The 21,583-nt window shown below is 40.3% G+C and overlaps 1 protein-coding gene across 3 annotated transcripts in view; it reads left to right on the top strand.

Annotated features, from left to right (window-relative positions):
• ZNF704 (zinc finger protein 704) overlaps nucleotides 1-21,583 on the top strand; it is a 92,863-nt gene that overhangs the window by 6,577 nt on the left and 64,703 nt on the right. For all 3 annotated transcript variants that reach the window (XR_006178417.1, XR_006178416.1, XM_042868958.1), the window contains exon 2: nucleotides 10,401-10,648. Coding sequence is in view for 1 of the 3 variants with exons in the window: in XM_042868958.1 (XP_042724892.1) it covers nucleotides 10,422-10,648 (227 nt within the window). In the remaining 2 variants the exon portion in view is untranslated. The remainder of the gene's footprint in view (nucleotides 1-10,400; nucleotides 10,649-21,583) is intronic.

The following is a 21,583-nucleotide window of genomic DNA, read 5'->3' as shown; positions in this document are numbered from 1 at the left end:
TTGCACCCTTTTAAGAGATCTGTAATCTCAAGTCTCTTATTTCTGCTGGCTGCTCGCAAACTCGGGCAGTCAATTCTGGCCTTGGAAACCTCACACCTCTTTGTATCTGATCTGCAAGAGATCTTGAAAGTAAAGCTGATTTCTTTTTTCATTAGAGACACTGCTATACATCTTGGTCCACACAAAGAGCTTTCAGATGCAGACAGATCAGATGAGTGTTCTTACTTAGGAGCCAGTGAGGCGGCATTTCCAACATCTTAGTGTTGCATGTGGGAAGTTCTCTGCTGCCTCTCAGATGCCTGGATTTTGGGAGTTCTATTTGCTTAACCCTGAATGAGATTACAGGAGAAGTGATGGTGCTTCTCCATCCTGCTTGCAATCACTGCCATTCTTACTGATACCAAACCAGGAGAAAATGGGAAGAAACAGACCTTCTTGTACGTCTTCAGTAGCATTCTTCAAGTTGTTGAAATCAAGAAGATAAAACATTAACATAGATTATTAATATGTCTTTCACTTACACTTACAAAATTTGTTGAGTGCAGAGCAGGTGGATATTTCTGCCTGTAACAGAGTCCATACGCAAGGCTGTATTAAAGTAACCTAGAGCTGTAGTGTGCAGCGTCTTAATGTAAACAGAATCAAAATGAGGGTCAGCAAAGACAGCAGATACTTTTTCATTAGCTTTTGCTACCTTCCTTATATCTCCTACAACAGAAGAAAATGGTCATTTCAGGGAAGATACATGTTCATAGGAAGACTGTAGAAAATACCCTGATGTGAGATTTCAAAGCTTCAGCCACTGCAGTATCAACACCTGATGTGATGGCACTCAATAATTGCAGCTCGTGATTACAGTTAGCAATATAACAGAAGTAACAGCCAAAATTGCGTGTAGTTTAATGAATTTACCTGCTGCCTTGTGTTATCACACTTGTTTTTAACTGTTTTTTCAGGCTTTCGCAGAGCTGGGCAGACAGACATGGGTGTGCCCTGCTCTCCTCCTTTTCTGCTTGGCTGCCCTCTCCTGTCCTCTTCCTGAAGCTCATAGTGTCTCGCAGGGACCTCCGACTGGCAGGGCCAGGCACGTATGCCACCTCGAGAAACGTGATAATTGTCTTAGTTAATTTTAAACCCTCCGTTTGGGAAACCAATAATTGGAAAAGCAATTATGGCTTCCCATTTTGGGCCAACCTGCTCCTTCTTAATTCGTGTCTGGTGGAAACCTGAGCGGTCAATGGTGGGCGTGTTTTGCAGAGTGTAACGTGAAGTAGCAGGATTGCTGAATGAGAAGTGAACCTGTTTTGCAAATACAGTCCTCTGCTTTCCTGCTGCTTGAGGCCTTCCCTTTGTTCCTGTGATCAAGGAGGAAAAGGCTCCAATATCTCTGAATAATTTTTGTTTAGAACTGGATGTGGTGTATGGGAAGGGCCGTGGTTGTTTTCCATAGTATCTCCTATAATCTTATTGACATCCCTCTCTCCAAGTTTAATAGCACACTTCCTGTGTCAGTTATTGCAGGATTTCAGATGTCACAAATTGATGCCTGTTCTGTATGGGACAGAATGGGTGCCTGGGTGAGTGCTAGATTTTAAATGTGGAATGTGCTTGTAAGTGTGTACAAGTACATGTCTAAGCCCACGTGCAAGTGAAAATTTCTGGCATTCATCTGGATGTTTGCTGATAGACGAACATCTCAAATTGGGTTCTACACTTGCAGATGAATTAGGTTTAGCTAGATAACGTGTGTGTTTCTACTGTAACAGTGAAGTGATGGAAACTTCTTGGTGACTCCAGTTCTTGCTGCCTAGCACCATACTGTGCATCTGTACAGCAAATATTCAGATTCGGTTTTTAATGTTTAAAAAATAAGTACTTTGGACACTTTCTGTATTCAGACAAATGATGAAGATATGGACTTTGTTCTAGCTAGGTTGAAAGCAAATACTACGATCACATTGATATATTGGAGAGAACAGGTACAGTGACCTTAAGATGCTACATCTTAGGTGTTAGAGAGCAGTGGTTTACAAATGCTTGGAGTGATTAGATTAACACGGTTTGTGTATAATGAGCAACCGCTGGTGAAGCAAGTAATTAAATGCAAAGTATGCTCCAAAATGTAATGATACATTGAAATTCAGGGCAGATTATTTCCAAGCATCATTACAAGAATGTCTTATCTCTTTGTATTCCTGTATGAATAGAGGTTTCTGGCTAAATGAAAATTCAGTCCGCACAACGTGTTCTTTCCTTGTGGTAAGAACGCAGTCTCAGAATGGCAAAAATGAGATCCTTCTTACATAAAGAATGCTGCTAAAATAACTCAAACTGCAAATACTGTATGAAGTAGTAAGAATAAACTAAAACCTTTGTCCTCACAGGGATTCAATTTAAATATTTTTTGCTTGTATGATGTTATCTTGGTAATAAGTTCAGTGTTTCTCATTGCTGCTATTCTGTTTGCTGTCAACTCTGCTCCTGATTTCTTTCTTGTTCAGAAAAATGGATAGGCTTATTGTTGTCCCTAGAACATAGCCTGCTGCTCAGGCTGTGCTTGAAAATAGTCTTGCAGGTATTGATCTCTTATTTTAGATGAACGTGTATCATGTCAAATGTATTCATTTCATTGTTACTAATTGGCATGCATTTACACCTTCCATGTTAGGCTGAAATATATTGATTCCTTCTTTCTCTCCTCTGTTGAGCTGTGTATTTGTTCAGTTGTGAGTCAAAAATGGTAGAGCCTTGTATTAAAAAAAATCCTGTGACTTTGGTTTTTTCACCAGATGGCAGCTTTAGTGGCGGTCCATAACACGTAGCATGCTTGTGTCTATTTCAGAATGTGGAAGAGGTGGCCACAAAGCTGGAATAGAAAAATAGCTTGTGAAATGCAACAGAGCTATGTGGCAGGTTGGTGGGCACTAAACCAACTTGTGGCTATCAGTGCTTTTCCTAGGAATCAGGAGAGGGCTTTCTGGTAGGATGACACCAACTGGTCTCATAGGCAATGAGATGGCGTTCCAAAATCCTCATCTTGAACCGTGCTTTCTTTAGAAGCTATACAGTGTTACTACTGTATGTAAACCAAGGATCTCAACATTAAGTTGAAATCATTTATGTGTTGACAACACAAATTTATCCAGAATTGGGGCAGTGAGCATTGATGTGTGGTGTTGATGTGATTGGTGGCTTTTTTTAAAAGAACTTCTCACCCATCTTTTCTGGAAAGCAGCCAGGGTGGCTTGCAAGGGATCTTTGTTTTGGAATGAAGTGACACTGGGGCCAAGTCTGACTATGGTGGCCTGTAGTTGAAATACTGCAAGTGCGACTTTATGAGTTGAGGGAGAAAAGGAAGTTTGTATGAAAATGATAATGGTGTCAAGAATCTTAAGTTATAGTGATGCTGATTTTTTTTGTATTTGAGCAGCTATTTTCCCAAAGCACATTTCCACTCGCTTTTTTTTTTTTTATCCAGAGGTTTGAATGAAGTCAATTTTTGTACACTCTTCATCCTCATAAAATATTTCAAAATGTTTTTTTAGAGGCATTTTTATTTTGTTGTAATATGAACTATTTCATCTGTTGGGAAAAAAGTAAGTAAACACAAAGTGGCACAAATTGGCAATAGTGCATGGCTATTTTATTTACCCCAGCCTCTAGGATGCAAACTTTGCACAGAGGGATCTTGCTCAGGCGTCTTGGTCCTTGGGGAGTCCCTGCAGACCCAAGAGGACAAGTTGGTGTTAGCAGTTGTCTCCCAGAAGAGGAGAATGGCAGAAGGTCGGGCAAATGCAGTCACCTTCCACTGGCACAGATCAGTGCAGCTTCACTGTGGGTTGAATGCTGTGCCATTGGGATGAGCAATGCTGCGTGCTGAGCAGCTACTTTCTTTTTGTTCCGTCTCACTCAGTGATGCCCACCTTGTTGGTAGATTAGCCCCTGGTTTGTTTGTAGAATTGGCAGCAAAGTATGTGCCTTATGTGACTTGGCAATTCTGATTGTTTTTCTGTTGCTGTCAGCCTGTGCAGACCCTTGAGAGGCTATTAAAAATAAGATCTGTGCTCCTGGTATGCCCACCTGAATCAACAGGTATGGCACAAGAAAGCAGGATCTGCAAGGACATGTGTGAGAGTCAGTTACAACCTTTACAGGGCCATTTCTGTACATTTGAGTCACATGCAGGTAAACTGTGATATTCTTGGGATGCTAATACTTGTCAGCTTATAGAACAGACATCAAGGCCAGTCTGAATGGGGCTGTGAACAGCCTGGTCAGAGGGAGGTGTCCCTATAGCAGGGAGTTGGAACTAGGTGATCTTAAAGGTCCCTTCCAACCCAGACTGTTCTATGATTCTATGGTCTTAATGCCTTTTAAATGTTAGTGACTTATTTGAAAATAACTATCTTCAGTTTTTGATCAGCAATACACCAGAAGCGAAGGAAGGTGCTAAAAAGCCCCTTGAGATTGTACTCAGGATGTGAATTTGTAGTCTGTCAGATTTAAGGCTGTCGGTTTGATTCTAAGTATACCTCTTCTTATTCCTGCGCTTGCAGATCCCTTGGCTAGGTGGCTCAATACTCGAGCTGTTTGATCAACACATTTATTGCTATTCAGGGAAAAATCCAAGATCAAATTGAACCGAAATTGGAAGAGACTGAAGTTTGACTGCATTGTGGTCATTGTATCAGGGATATGGCTTTGGGCAGATTAATAAGGGTCTGCAGATATGTTAAGGTATAAACTATTGAAAAAATTGTAATCTGCACGTCCCTTATAGTGAATAGAGAAAAAGTTATCTAAAACTCCTCAAAAATAGCACTGACATGGAGTGTGCTTGAATTTGGGCAGGACTTCCATTGCAGTGCATCAACTTGATCAGGGCACGTGAAATTCAGGACTGGCAACTCGGTGGTGACAAGGTACTACCAAACAAAGGCTTCCATAGGCAGGCCAAGGTGACTTTTGAAAAAATAAAAAATGTAATGTGCTGATGGAAACACTAAAAATATTAACAGTGTGGTAATCATTTAAATGTAGGATTAAATTACTTGAGTTAAAGAATAATTTAGAAGAAATTTAAGCTTGAAATAAGAACTTTAACCAAAATATGTGTCATGGTCTTGGCAACTTCAAAGCAGAAAGTAAAACTTTTTCTGCTTTTGGTTTAGGAAAGCTTCTGGCTAGAAACCAAAGCAAAAAGTTCCTTTCAGTTTTCATAAGATTACCAAACTCTGGCTGAAGCAGCACCTGCCTCTGGTTTGCCTGAGCATAGCTAGGGTACAGCGCCGTTGCAGACCTTGGAGAAGGGGAATACTTCAGATTAATCAAGGGCAAAGACTTTGTAACCCTGTCATTGTCTCTGAAGAAGTTCCTGGAAATGTTCCTGCTGTTAGATGTTGAAAACTTGAAGGAGTGTGTGAGAGGGCCAGCACTTCTTGAAAAGGAACAGAAAGAGTAGAATCGGGTTAGGGCCAAGTGGGTGCAAGTACAAGATCTGAGCTCCAGGAAGGAGGACAGATGACATTCAACTGTCATTTGCAAGTGTATCAAAAGTCTCATGTGCCCACAGTGGTAGGAGGGAAATTGTCAAAGGGAGGTGACAGTAACTGCCGATAGAAAACAAGGGTAGATTAAAATTTGCAGATCTTTTATAACTTGTATTTCTGTAACTGAACTTCCAAGCAATGTCAGTTGCCTGAGGGCAGGTTGCAAAGCACTTGGCTCAAAGCAAGCTGAAGGTTACGGATGGCTTGAAGGGAAAAATATGCAAAGAGTTGCATAGAAAAGCAATGACTGTAACATAAAGTGGTTTGAACGTGTGGTAATTAACTGTGTATGGAAAAAATTATGGAGGTATTTATCAGCAGTTGATACTGGAGGCAGTAAGGTGGCAAGTATTGAGGTATGTTGGCAAGAAAAAGCAAACCATTAGCTGGCACCATAATCATGTAGTTTAACCACTTCCTAGCTAATGAGAGAGAAATGCTAAGTATCAGAAGTATTATCTGTGAGACTGCCTGCTTGCATTAGACATTCCACTAAGTTTTTGCTGCAATGTATTGTAGCTTTACAGAACTGCCAAAAGCCTTGAAATGGTTAAAAGGCTGCTGGATTCACGGGGAAAAAAGTTTCTGATAAGATAGAGCAGATAACTTATCTGGAAAAATGTGTTAGAAATTGGTAATGCTATCTCACAGCTATGAATGATCATGAATTAGAACATGAAAAGTGGGTAGCCCCAATGGTTTATCAATGGATTTACCAAACAGTGAGAAACTTGATCAGTCAAATTACTGTGGCACATGATGCTCTCACATTAACTTGCTCATACATATGGCTAGGTTGCCATATAAAGGTCATGTACTCTTCCACAAAGGGCAGAAGTTTCAAGTGGAACTGGCTCTTGTAGACGTGGATGAATTAAAGGAAAAAAAGCTGTCTGCAGAGCAGAGGAGAGTTACCAGACAGTAGCCACTGAATTCAAGTCCAGACTTGTTATCATCACCTGTTTTTAAAGGAGGAAAGATACCTTATTAGAAATCACGAGGGGGAAGTTTAGAAAGATGCTTTTTTTTTTTTTTTTTCCCCAATTATCTGTTGAAAGCAGAAAGAATAAGCACTAGATGTGGTCTTCTGCCATTTCTGGCTATTTAACCAATGGACCTGATCTGTTCATCTGCTGGTGGACCTTCTGCAACCTTCTGAACATTTGAATCTGTGGTCATTTTTCACTTTCACACACTTGGATGGATCTCGCTATTAATGATGACATATTGAAATATGAAAACCCAACCATTATTTGAATGTATTTGAGCTGAATATGAATGTCATATCATATCATATCATAGAATGGCCTGGATTGAGAAGGACCACAATGATCATCTAGTTTCAACCCTCCTGCTATATGTGTAACAGTTTGGTATGTATCACAGTAAAAGTGATTCTGTTCTTAATGTTTTTGACTCTATTTGTCTAACCGTTAATTTAGTCATGTCTGCAACCTTTTGTGATCACTATGACTAAATTTAATGATGTGTGACAATATATTTGTTGAAAATGAATAAAATGTCATAGTCCCATTGAGAACAAATTATTTTCTTCTTTGGTAAAATGATGAATATATTGGGTAGAAAAAAAAAACAACAAAAAACTAAAAACAAAGCAAAATCATCCTGTTGGATAGAGTGAATAGAGAAACTGAATGCCTTCTTTGCTTCAGTCTTCACTACCAAGGCCAGCCCACAGGAATCCCTGACTCAGGAGACCAGAGAGAAAGTCTGGAGAAAAGAAGGCTTTTCCTTGTTTGAGGAGGACTGGGTTAGATTGGTTTTGGCAAATGTGGCACCCACAAGTCAATGGACCCTTCTGGGATGCACCCACAAGTGCTGAGGGAGCTGCTGAACATCACTGCTTGGCCATTCCTGATAATATTTGAAAAGTCATGGCGATCAGGAGGGATGATTGAGAAAGTAAGCAGATGTCACCTCAGTCTTCAAAAGGGCAAGGAGGGCCTGGGAAACTGCAGGCCATTCAGCCTCATCTCCATCCCTTGAAAAGTAGTGGAGCAACTCATCCTGGAGGCCATCTCTCAGCATGTGGAAGACAAGAAGGTTGCTAGAAGTAGTCAGCATGGATTCACGAAAGGGAAATCATGCTTAACCAACTGGATTAGCTTCTATGGGATGACTGGCTGAATGGATGAGGGGAGAGCAGTGGGTGTTGTCTGCCTGGACTTCAACAAGACTTTTGACACTGTTTCCCATCATATCATCAAACTCACTAAGTGAGAGCTGGATAAATGGACTGTGAAGTGGATTGAGAACTGACAGTGCCTTGTCTTAGAGGTTTGTGATAAGGGGCACGGTCTGTTTGGAGGTGTGCAGCTAGCAGTGTCAGTACTGAGTCCAGTATTGTTTAACTTGTGTATCTCTGACTTGGATGAAGGGATACAGGGCCCTTCTCAGGAAATTGGCTTATGATATAAAACCAGGAGGGGTAGCTAATATCCTGAAGTGCTCCACAGCCATTTGGGAGGGTCCTGTCAGGCTGGAGAGATGGGCAGAGAAGAACCTCTTGAAATTCAACGAAGGTCCTGCACCTGTGGAAGGATAATCTTAATGCAGTGGTACAAGCTGGGGGCTGACCTATGAGGAAGTAGCTTAGCAGAGAAGGACCAGGGGATCCTGGTGAAGTACAAGTTGAACGTGAGCCAGCATTGTGCACTATTGGCCAAGAAGGCCAACAGTGTCCTGAGTTGCCTTAGGAAGTGCACTGCCAGCAGGTAGAGGGTGATGATCACAGAATCACAGAATTGTAGGGGTTGGAAGGGACCTCCAGAGATCATCGAGTCCAACCCCCCTGCCAAAGCAGGGGGGGTTGCATGAGGGTTGCATGGGGTTGCATGAAGCATGATTCTTCCCTTCTCATCAGCCCTAATGAGGCATCACCTGGAGTAGTGTCCAGTCCTGGGCTTTCCAATACAGAAGAGACTTTGAGTTCCTGGAGCGTGTCCAGGGAAGGGCTACTAAAATACTGAAGGGACATCTCACATGAGGAGAGCTGGACCTGTTCAGCCTGGAGGAGAGAGGACATGGGGGGATCTCCGCAATGTGTATAAGTATCTGAAGGGAGGTGTCAGGATAGGATCAAACTCTTCTCTGTGGTGCCCAAATGATACAGGACAAGAGGCAATGGGCACAAACTGAAACAGAAATTTCCATCTGAATTCAAGTAAAACCTTCATTTCTTTGAGGGTGACAGAGCATTGGAATAGATTACTCAGACGAATTGAGGAGTCTCCTCCCCTGGAGATATTCAAAAGCTGCCTGGACACAATCCTGGGTAATGTGCTCTAGTGCCTTGCTTGAGCCAGAAGGTTGATCCAGTGACCTCCAGAGCTCACTTCCAACTTAAGCCATTCTGTGGTTCAGACTGGAATTGGAGAGTAGAGAAAGGAGGAGTCTGCCTTTGCCTTGGAAGATGATAAAACAGCAGAATTCAAATTTTTATACACGCCTTCATTTGGCTTTGCATAATCTCTAGGCTGGATATTGGAACCTAGGTGATCTCAGTCATTTCTTGTCTTCAGTGCATCACTTATTTCAGGTTGATCTCCATGAAAACAGAAGGTTACTCAGTATCTGAAAATCTTCAGACCCTCAGAAAAGACGTTTCTGTAAATCTAAGAACTTTTCCAAAAATACTCATTAGATCATAATTAGATTTATATTGTTTATATGTCTTCTTTTAATTCTGTGATCACATGCTGATTGTTTTGTCTTCCAGGCGAATTTTCTTGGTAATGTGTCATCTGTTCGTGTGTGAAGTGTAAAATGACTAATTCTTTGTACTATTTACATTCACAAAGTAACAATTTCAGCTTTGTATTTGAAGCAAGTGCCAAAAGTCCTTCCATGGAAACACAAGAATGAGACACATTAAATCATTGGTCCCAAATATGACATATACTTTGCATCATAACAAAACAAAATTACCTTGGCAAGACTCTTCCTTGTGAACTGTAAATAGGTTGCACCTTTTTATACCTGCCAAGATCTGAAAGCTATAAATAGATTTGTGGGAAGGAGATACATATATATTTGTATACGTAGGTATTAATTACATACACATTTATTAATTTTTTGAACAATGACAAGAAGGAGTAAGGTGGCAGAGTTTACATAGGAAAGGATTCCTGCTTATCTGTGCTGTTGGTGTCTGATGGTAGTGCATCCTGGATTTCACCACTGTAATATCCATAGTAATAGTAACAGGTGTCTAAAAATCCACTTTGCAAGTCTTGAAGACTTCTGGACACCATGCATGTGCTTTGGAAGTACATCTATACCAGCCAGGTTGTTCTGTCTTCTGGTGGCCATTTGGCTTCAGGGGAGGGGACTGCCACCCAGGTCTAGCCCTGGAACTTCTGGCAAGCTGGTGGTTGAAACTCCTGATGTTAAAAGCACATAAATGGCTTCAGAAGCTCCTTTATTTCTTGGTTGCCTTTTAGAATGACATCTGTGTAAATTCTGACATTTAATGGGATTTTAGGATGAGAGCAGTCAGAATTTCTTTTGAATAGTTACACAGCACAAATGTGTGCGCATTAAATATAAGTTGTGCATATTGTGGCTTACGGTGTTTCAAGTCCAGTACCTTTTTTATTTAACATTAAGACTTTACTGGATTGCTTTGCCAAATGGCCAATAATTGCTTATTTTCCCGGGCTGTCTTTAACACTATGGAGAAATTAATAGCAGTTCCAGAATTTATGAATAGCAAAGAAATAGTATTCTCTGATTCAAAGAGCTAATTAAAATGTCTGTGGATATTGGGTCCTCACCACCACTTTTTAGAAAAATAAAAGAAAAAATTAATAACTACTCTTAATTTTGCAGGCAACCAGCATCAAGCGTGAAATGACCTTCCCTGCATTTCAACAGGAGGATGTAAAAACTGACATCAGTCAAAAACTGCCAGACCAACAGTTTCTCCTGTTCACCACGAAGGAGGAAGATCTAAAAACAGCAGAGACCAAAAAAACAAGCAGAGTTCATGAATATGAAAAGGAAAACACTCGTTCTGTTTGTCTTCTGGAACAGAAGCGCAAGGTTGTTTCTTCAAACATTGATGTGCCTCCAGCAAGGTAAGGGAAGTTAGTTTTGGTTTGGTTTTGTTGTTGATTGTTGGGGTTTTTTATGCTTTTCATGTGTATTTTTTTCTTCCTGGTGGGATATTGAAGGCAGCTTTGCCAAGTGTACTGTGAACTGTTAAAACTGGTATTTATGTTTAAGCAGCCCAAAGTTGATCTTGACTGTTCTACTTGAGAGATCTGCTAGAAGAAAGTAGCAAACAGTAGAAGGAGCTGAGACTGGCAGAAATGTAGGACTTGCAGTGATTTTGCTATTATCACGTGCTGCAACTGAGATAAGCCTAGAAGAGGATGTACCTTAACAGGGGGAGATTGTTGACCCATCTTCAGCTTTGCCTGATAAATAATCTTCTAAATGTGACATAGGATCATACCTACAGCTACCTATTACTCACAGGAATGTTCAGTGACTTATTCTAGAAATTGAATTTGTAGTATCATATTTTCCGCCATCTGCTTACGTGGGGTTAAGCTGAGTCATGATGTGGTCTGTGAAATGAATTAACAGAAAAAAAGTGGTGAGGAAAAGCCAGTGCAGGAAAATCAAATCTGTATGAATTGGGAATTTAGGGATTTTGTTGTTGCTTTTTTGATTCTTATTCCTTGGATTTCGTGTGGATACACATAAATTATTGTGACTGCAGCGCTACACTTCTAATTATAAAATACTTACAGGGAAATGTTTTGAGAAAAAATATTTGTTCTTTTATGTTTGTTATGCATTATCTATATAGCAGCAAGAAATTCAAGATTTGTTTTTATATATATATATATATATTTTTTCTGACATTTAGGTGGAATAATAGTAAGAGAAAAAGAAACAAAGAATTTTGTACTAGCTAGCAATTAAAGAGAAGGGGATAGAGAAACAACGTCTAGAACTTTGAACTTTTTGGGAAGGAATTCTCTTCTTGGAGAAAAGGAATGACTCCTCTAGGCAAGGGCTAGAAAAAGAAAAATATCCAGTAACTCTGAACAGATTCTCTTGAAACAGTGGTGAAAAACTGATACCAAATTGGGTGTTCTGTCTTGCAAGATAACAAGTGCATGAGAGTTTTTCCTGTTTGTGATTATATGTTGGCATCGGTTTATCTGCAAATACATTTTTTAATATTCCTAGTAAATACACTTGCATATGATATACAGTGAAGTTCCTAGCATGTTTATTTTCTAGAATGTCACTTATTAAGTAGTCAAACTGTACGTTTTGTTGGTTTTTTGATTGCTTTCTAAAAACGAACGTAAAGCTGCATGTTTTGTCATGTCACCCAGAAGAGAAATCATCTTACTCTTCTGGCTCATGGATGACAATTGTGAAAACCACAAAGTTCACAACCACTTCGACAGAACTGTCAAAGGAACATGCTAGTCACATTCACTAGGCATTTACAAGGCATTTACTAAGCACATATCTAGTAAACAGCTATGCCTTAAATAGGATGCTCATTTTTTTTCACTCATAATCAGCCCTGTAATAATGACTGAGTGCCCACATATCTCAGAACAAATGTAATGATCAGAAGATTCAGGTTGAAAGGCACTGTAGGAAGTGACCTGGTGCAGTGCTCTGCTCAAAGCATATGTTAGCACATCCATTTTAAAACTTGCAAAATAAAGGTTTGGGCTTTAGGAGATTTTTATTTGACTTGATTGAGATAATCCATCTCAAAGAGTCAAGCTCCTCTTTCCTGTAACTTCGAGATCATCTTTCTTCTGAGGGATGAACATTTCTTCCCCAACAATGCGGAAAAGAGAATGAATAAGCATCTTTAATACCCCCTTAAAACTAATTATGGCACTAGTTGTGAGCACAGGATACTAGGATGATAAGAAGCATATTTGTTTGCAAAAGTGTCCTGTAAAATTGTTCATCGTTCCTGTATTTTGTTGTACGCACATCTGATCTTATGTACTTGAGAGAATTTTTTGCATGTTTTCATATGTGCAAGTGAAGCTGCTGTATTAGGAGACTTAAGGAAGAAAGCAGGCAACAAATCTAGAATTCAGTAGTGATAAATTCAGTAGTGATAAGTATCTTGGTCACTCCTGCTGCACGTTTGATTTTCCATTGGAATGGGAGATGGCTTTTTGTCCTGTTTGTCAACAACACACAGGAAGTGTGCAAAAACCTTTGCTTGGAGATCTTACTAAATACTTGTTGTAATGAGGGGAATGCCCAATCCCACTTTGTTAGGGACTGTTGAATCTGTAAAAGTCATGTTGTCTGGGGTACAAAAGAATGTAAGGCCAGGCATTTGACATTCTCCTAGCTCTTTACAATAATATGATGTTTACAAAAGTGTGGGAGAAGTCAGGAGGTGAATATAATCTTCAGTTTCATGTGGCTGTATACACCATCTTGAGAACACTTAACACTGGCTAAAACTTAGCTAGTGTTTTGAAGTGCTATGAAAATGCAGTTCACTCTCTATTCTGTTCTAAAATCTTGATGGAGCTGAGGAGATTATCAGCTTTGCTGATAATGCCAAATTGAAGAGGAAGGTTGAACTTTACTAAACCCTGAGCAATATCAAAGTGGTTTAGAGACAAGTTTATCCAACTGCAAAATCTTCATTAGCAGGATTGTATGAGTATCTTCATAAAAGCCATGGAACAGTGTCTGCAAGAGAGTTGGTAACATGGAAAGGTATCCTTCACTTTGACCACTTAATGAAATCCATCCCATCTCATCTGTTCTTAAGGATACTAGAGAATGTGAATGAAAATCGTTGTGAGGCCACACACATATTTGGATTTGATATCCAAATATCCAACTGCTCAAAAAATATTGCTGTGATAAATGCTGCTTCTCAGACTCGGCTGCAGTCGTGCTGCAGTGCTCTGATTATTGCTCACAGACTACAGTCTTAGAAGCATGTGAAAATATTTTATCGTGGTCTCTGGCATTTCAGGTGCTTCATTTTAAGGTGCGCTGAAATTACTGTAGATGGAAATACAGAGGGGAGACATTTGGGTCGCTATGTATGGAAAATGGGAATCCAGTGAAGAATGTGGACAGTAGAATTTCGGTTTTTGAGGACGGGTAGATCCATAGTATTTAGCAGCCCAGCAGTAATGTAGTTTTCTGGAGGATGGAAGGTGTGGGTTCAGGCTCTTCTGTTGTGTTTGGAGCAGTGCCATGGACTCATCCAGGGAGGTGTCCTGAACATCGCATTCCTGGCATACTCAAAGTGCTGCATGGGGCAGATCTTTAAAGTAATAGTGTCAGGCTAAATGTACCAATATTTTATTACATACTGGAGAATTTTAATACTGAAATGCACATTAGCTTTTAAAGATGATCGTTTACATTTTCTGTTTCATCTTGCATTATACATGCAGACCTTTCTGCCTCTTTCTTCTGCTCTATTGGAAGTTTCTGCTAGATTCAAGTAGAAGATTTTAAAAAATAAAAGCTATTTTTTAAAATGTTGGAATACAAAAATGAGATATGAACTTAAAAGCATGAAGTCTTTCCTTTTTCAGATCTCTTCATTCTGTCATTGTACACAAATACTACACAAGGTGTATAGCACTAATTTTTCAAACTCAGATGAGTCCAGTAAAACTGTTAGCTTAGCAAATTAGCTGTTTAATATAAAGCAAGGAACTCAAATTTCCTTATCACTTTTCAAAGTTTAAATTTATCAGCAGTTTTAGTGCTTAGAGTACTGGTCTTGGAGAAGGCGGTCTGACAACTCCACTACAAACTGCAGTTATCTCTGGAGAATTGAGATTTTATCTACAGAGCAGAGGGAAATACATTTTTGTTGACCTGCAGTTCAACTACAAGCGATCAAACATAGAACAGATCCCTGGGATCTGAGTAGTGAAAGGTCATTTTGTAATAAGAGTGGTGCCATGCAGGGAATAATAGCGTTGCATGGTAGGCAGAAGGAAGCCCAGCTCTGCTGGAGTTCTGAGCAGCTGTATCTGCAGAGGTCAGCTGCAATCAAAGATGATGTCCCCAACAGGCAGCAGTGTAGAAGTTAGCAGAGCCTTTTCACTCATTTGTATTTTCATCAGTTATGCACCAGAATCCACACTTAATCCCAAAGCAAGTCTGCAAGAAAGAGAAGCAGCCTGGACCGGTGGCAGCAGAGCTGGGAGGAGTTGGGGCCTGGGCAGTGACTGCTGCTCAGTTCTGTAGAGGCTGCATGTGCTGCAGGGATTGACTAGAAGGTGAGCAGCACACAGCAAGGGGTAAAGTTTCCTACTTTCATGTGAAACATAAGGGTAAACATGTAGAAGTGGTGGTGGGGTTAAAACTTCATTTAAACAGATGTGATTTGACCAGCTGCATCTGGAAGCCCTTCATAACATCTCTGCATTTCCTGCAAAGGTAACATCAAAGCTTTTGACACTGTCTCCCATGGTATTCTTCTGCAGAAGCTTGGCTTGGACAGGTACACTCTTGGCTGGGTAAGAAACTGGCTGGAAGGCTGGGCCCAGAGAGTGTGGTGAATGGAGTTAAATCCAGCTGGTGACCTGTCACGAGTGGTGTTCCCCAGGGGTCGGTGCTGGGGCCTGTCCTCTTCAATATCTATATTGATGACCTGGATGAGGGCATTGAGTGCACCCTCAGTAAGTTTGCAGATGACACCACGTTGGCTGGAAGTGTCGATCTACTGAGGGGTAGCGAGGCCCTACAGACAGATCTGGACAGGCTGGAGAGCTGTGCTGAAACCAGTGGGATGAGGTTCAACAAGGACAAATGCCGGGTCCTGCACTTTAGCCAGCAACAACAGGCTTGGGGCAGAGTGGCTGGAAGACTGTGTAGAGGAAATGGACCTGGGGGGAATAATTGATGCTCGGCTGAACATGAGCCAGCAGTGTGCCCAGGTGGCCAAGAAGGCCAATGGCATCCTGGTTTGTATCAGAAACAGTGTTGCCAGCAGGAGGAGGGCAGTGATTGTCCCCAAGTACTCAGCTCTGGTGAGGCTGCACCTCGAGTACTGTGTCCAGTTTTGGGCACCTTACTGCAAGAAAGACATTGAGGCCCTGGAGCGTGTTCAAAGGAGGGCGACAAAGCTGGTGAGGGGTCTGGAGCACAGGGCTTAATGAGGAGTGGCTGAAGGAGCTGGGATTGTTCAGTGTGGAGAAGAGGAGGCTCAGGGGAGGCCTTACTGCTCTCTATAATTACCTGTAGTGAGCTGGGGGTCGGCCTCTTCTCTCGTGTAACTGGAGATAGAACTGGAGGGAATGGTGGCTTCAAGGTGTGCCAGGGGAGATTCGGGCTGGACATTAGGAATTACTACTTCTCTGAAAGAGTAAGGCACTGGAATAGGCTGCCCAGGGAGGTGGTGTAGTCACTGAGCCTGGAGGTGTTCAAGGAACGTTTGGACATTGTGTTGAGGGACATGGTTTAGTGAGAACTGTTGGTGATGGTTGGACTGGATGATCCTGTAGGTCTTTTCCAACCTTGGTGATTCTGTGATTCTGTCTTTTCTGGTGTGATGGAAGGGAGCAACTTGAAATGTCCAAAAGGGGTAGAGAATCAAGGAAGGAAATGAATAGGCATCACTCCTACCCTTCTGGAGGGTGGCAGTGTTTTAATAATTTTGTTATCTTCTTACTAAATGATCTCAAAGATATTATGAAATATGTATTATCCACTTGCCATATCCTTCACCCAATCCCTCCAGTACCATATCTCCTCTGAAAAAAAAAAAGGGAAGAAACCCGAATTTTCCAACTGCTGAATTTTCTCTACATTGTTTGTGCTCTTAATGGAAAAGCCAGAGCTAAACCTCAGTTGCGTAAGTACTTACAATAGTGAGAAAATAGCTATTGTGCAATAAAAACCTTTAGTTCCTTGGCCTTTCTTGTTCACTGTTAAGTAGTGCCATTTACAGTGACAATCATATGTGCTGGATCTTCCTATCTTGTGTTTCTTTTTTTTTTTTTTTTTAAGAAAGAGTTGCACTGTTGTTACAAAATAAATTTTTATTCATGTAGCTATACATTATCTGCTAATTAGTTCATAATTTATTGGAAAAACGTGTGATAGAATTGAAATAAAGTAAATGAAATGTCTTTAGAATTTCTTTCCCTCATTGCTATTTTATGCGCTTCTAAGAGAGGCATGGAAAACTACCGGAAAATAAATGGTAGCCGTGTTTTCTAGCCATCATTGTAAGGAAACAGCTTAGGCAGTGCTGTGTTTTTGTCCCAGAATGATTTTCTTGCCTGGTATCTCCAGGAATGTAGCTTTGGGCAACCTTCTGGTCAGGGGGTTTGCTGTTGATCCCTGCGGCCTGCTGGGCATGGCTGGTGATGCAGCATGCATTTTAGGAACATCTGCATGTTTCCAAGCCAAAACTCTCCAGGAGCCTGACTTTTGAGATCAAAAGCAGTATCTGCATAACTCTGATATCCTCAGGAGGAGGACTTTGTGATGTACTTGCAGGAGGAAGAGCCCAGTGATCACATTGTGTGCTGTTTTGTTTGCCCAGAGATGTTTATTCAGATGCAGTCTTCACACTCTGTTTTAGAAAAGCCCAGCTTCACTGAGGAAGAGCTCCTTTTTTATTTGCTACGTAATGTTGGCAGAACAGATCGATCATGCAATTTCAGAGGGAGTCAACTATTTGTTGGCTGATGGTGCTTTTCAGGCAAATGGCTGAAAACAGAAGGCCAAGAAACCAGGCTGTGCTGCAAATTTATTGTAAGTTTCTGCAAACTTCCTTCCAGCTCAAAATCGCTTCATTTAGACATTTTTCGATTTTTTTTCCAACTACCCTTTGGACTGAATGTTCTCATCTCTTTAAGTTCTATTTTCTGTGCATTCATCATAGTTGGAAACTTTGAAACCCATTGTTTTTCATGTAATGAAAATTACACCCGAAGTAATTCCCATGTTTCAGAGCTTCTGTAATAATGTTGGTAGTTGGCAATACCATGTGTTTAAAATCAGCTTCTCCAAATATCCGCACCAGCTAATTATTGAAGTATTAAATTGTTGCTTTGTTTTGCTAGGCTTCTTTAGTTAAATTTGTGTGCAGCTTGATTGGATTTCACCCAAGCAGTCATTAGAGCTTGATTATGTTTAATATTGATGGTGTACTGCTTGTCATGGTCTGCTGCAAAAAAGACGAGCCTTCTAGGATCCCATTGTTAAGGGGGAAAAGATGTTTAGACAAAAAGCAGTCATGTTCTTCATGTGCTTCTTGATGCTGCTTTCCAGTACTAGATTTTCTTTACCTTACTGTAGCACTGTATGTGTATATTAAACTCTAGGAGCCTTTGAAAACACACCTGTAACAGAACGTAGCAGAAGTTGAATTTAAAAATATAGATTAAATTGCAAGTAAAAGCTCTTTAAGTGCTTACTACAGTTACAACAGAGCCAAACCGTAACTCCCAAAGTTACCTTACTCATTTAACTGAGATCTTCCAGATCCCTTGCCTCGGTGTTCACTGCCATGATAGATGAACCAGCTGCTTGTGATGCTGAAACAGTAAAGGGGAAAATGTCCATAGATGTATTTGTGACTGCATTTGAGCTGTGGAAATCTGACCTATCATGTGATGAGGTGTGTCAGGTCTCAGTGACGCTGAGGAGCAGAGGACATGATCAGGAGGACTATCCCATTCAAAGGGTGGCTGAACCTGGGGTGGCTGAGCTTGTTACCAATACTGTTGACAAACTCACGTGTCAAAATCCATAAGTCCTCGCTGCCATATGTCAGGGAGGATAGTTTGCTGAAAAAATTACTTACATGTATTATCCATTGCTGAAGAAGAGTTTACTCTGTGTACATAATGTATCTCTACTTTTCCCTTCCATTGGATATTTTTGTCAGTCCTGTTTTGTTGTGTTGTATTGCATGTATATCCATCCAACAGCTCCAAGATCTCCTGTACATGGCTTTATGACTATAATGATAATGGTTTCAGCTGGTAATGAAACTGGTTATGTGACTAGAGCAATTGACCTTCATGACCAATCTTAGATATATGCTAGCTAGCCTTTCTAGCAGAATTTTTTCCTGCTGAAGTGTGAGTTTTAGAGGAGATTAAATTACTCTGAGATTTGTTTTTTTTCAGTAATGTCTAAATCACAGTGAATATTAATCTCATGAATAAATCAGACTGCTTTTTCTGTTCTTTACTAAAGATCTTCTGCATTGGGTAGTGAATTTTACACAACTTGGTATAATGCCAGGTATGTATGTTTGTGGTATCTCAGCCTGTTTTGCTGTACTTGATCCTGTGAGAGCAGAATGTTATTTGCTACTGATCAAACAAGCAAGAAAGTGAAATAAAGCTCCTTCTCAAGATTACATTCCTTTCTGCTTGGTGGGTTTTTTTGTAGCAGCAAGTCATCCCATAGACTTCTTCGTTGTTCCTCTGTCTCTAAAATGTAATTGGTGCACCTTTTCTTCTGAAGGATGCAACAGTATTCTCATTAGGAGAGGAATTTAGCCATTTGGGATTTTGGCCAGTGTTATTATCCCTTTTATTTTGGTAAAAACTAAACACAGGTTGAATTGTTTGTGCAGTTACTGATGGTCACGTTAAGCTTTCCCGCTGCCTGTTATTGGAGTCGGTATTATTTTAGGTGGTCACTGTTTTCATAAGGAGACCAAAAAGATTTTGCTTGTGTCCTGATACATATATCCACACACGTTTACTATATGTGTATGTATATGCATATGTGTATTTCAGTCTCTCTAGAAGATTCTATTTTCAAAGAAATGAATAGTTGTCTCCATCTGTAGAAATGTCTTTAAAACCTTATTTCACTGGTATTCAAGACAAAGGGCTGAATTAATTCATCTGTGCGACCAAAAGTTGCCAATGGACAGTGATCTCATTATCAAGCAGATTTCAATGAATTCTTCTAATGTGACACATAGGAAAAATGTGTCCTTAATCTACAACGAGCACTGGGCACTGGTTCTTGAGGAGCTGCATTCAGCAGTCATTGCTGCTCTATCTGCTAGCTACCACTGTGAATGGACATCTTGTTCTCAGCTCTTCAGTTCCCTTAAAAAATGGAGTATAATTTCAAAACACTCTTAAACAGCAGGCAATATTCAGTAAGGGTAATTTCTTTGTGGTTTGTGTTAGCTGTGGAGCAAAAAAAATTCCTGTTGAAATGCCATCTGTGCTGAGAAAAAGAAAAAAGTCAATGGATATGTGGTTTTTAACTTGTCTATCTGTGAGACGTGCAAGAATGGGTTCCTGTGCATGTGGTTGTGTAGAAGCATATTTGTAGCTGCAATTTTATTTAAAAGCTATAAAGTTAAGGTATTCTGGCTTACATACGATGTTCAGTACTGTGTCATTCAGGAAGGACATGGAGTTGCCTTTCTGAGAGAAGTTCTAACACTGATAATTATTTTTCAAATATTTTTAGAAAGTTCTGTTTAACTCTTCTAGCCTCATCTCCATGATAACATTAATTTTACACATTAAAAAAATTAGGTAAAAAATGTGACCTTTCTATACTTACAGTAATGTGCTTTCATTATGTACAAGGCTTTTTTGGTACTTTGTTCATATTCCTGTGATTACTACTCTATTGTAAAGCTTATTTCACCCTACTGATTTTATTCTGTACATAAAGAGTATCTTTGGTTTGCATAGATGAAAGGTTATTTTTAAGGTGACTTTTACTAATTTCTGTACCAAATATTTTTCTGATTCCTTTTATATGGAGATTTTATATGCATCTGGTACTTGTTTTACCTGCTACTAGTAGAGTTTTTGTGATAACAGGAGTGTGAAAGGCTGGAGCACTTAACCTAAGTACTGATATTTCAACATGATTAGGATATGTATGTATGTATATACGTATGTCCCCAATGGGGAGAGGCTGAGAGTTGGGGCTCTTAAGCCTGGAGAAGAGAGAAGGTACCCAAGGTACCTTATAGAGTTTACAGTATCTGAAGGGGTCTTACAGGAAAGCTTGGGAGGTACTTTTTATAAGGGCGTGTAGCAATAGGATGAGGGGAAATGGTTTTAAACTGGAGGAGGGTGGATTAGACTAGATATTAGGAATAAATTCTTTACTGTCAGGGTGGTGAGACGCTGGAACAGGCTGCCCGGTGAGGTTGTGGATGCTTCCTGCATGCAAGCATTCAAAGCCAGGCTGGATGGGGCTTTAAGCAACCTGGTCTGGAGGGAGGTGTCCCTGTCTATAGCAGGGGATTGGAACTAGGTGATCTTAAAGGTCCCTTCCAACCCAAACCATTCTATGACTCTATGATTTTATTTGAAACAGAACCACATCTTTCTGTGGTTTCAGCAGTCTGCTGAATATAAACTGAATACATCCAACTCATCCCTTTTACTCCTTGATAGTTTTGGAAAAATGTGAGAACAGTAGTGTTGTTAGATACACAAGATTCTGCATGAAGTACTTGTTAGTTTGGTTAGTTGCTAGTCTTTCCAAGCAGTGTATTGGCCTAGTGGTTGACCATGCACAGAATATACATTGCAGGCATTCTGCACCATACTGTTGCTTCCATATGGAAAGCGCAGTGAATGCATACGTCTTGCAAGCTTGCAAGTCAGTGTCTTCGGTATTTTTAGCACATACCAGATGACCATTCTACAGTTTTCCTGTGACAGTAAGAACTAGTTGCTGTTCCTCAAGTGCACAAGACAAGCTCATTAGTAAGTTCCATGATTTTGCAGCTGCCTTTCTTTTAAGTTCCGCTGTAGAAACTCTTGATGCTATGCTAAGCCTGCCACATCTACCAAGATGCTTTAGACCTGTTCAGTGAACAACGCAGGTACTATCTTTGGTAAGACAGGAGGAAGCTTTGGGTGAAACACAAACTTATGTTTTGACTGATCCCAGTGAAAAGTACGTCCTATAGTCCTTTGCTGTTCCACCATGCAGTGAAAGTGGGTGAAATGAGTTGAGACATCTTGTTCAAAACATTCCCAAGCAAATGTATGTTTACACTTTCCATA

Source organism: Lagopus leucura, unplaced genomic scaffold (genome assembly GCF_019238085.1).
Source record: "Lagopus leucura isolate 7727_CA_CO unplaced genomic scaffold, USGS_WTPT01 Super-Scaffold_100002, whole genome shotgun sequence".
In the NCBI taxonomy this organism is placed as follows: Eukaryota; Metazoa; Chordata; class Aves; order Galliformes; family Phasianidae; genus Lagopus; species Lagopus leucura.
This window is presented reverse-complemented; position numbering and strand designations above follow the sequence as displayed.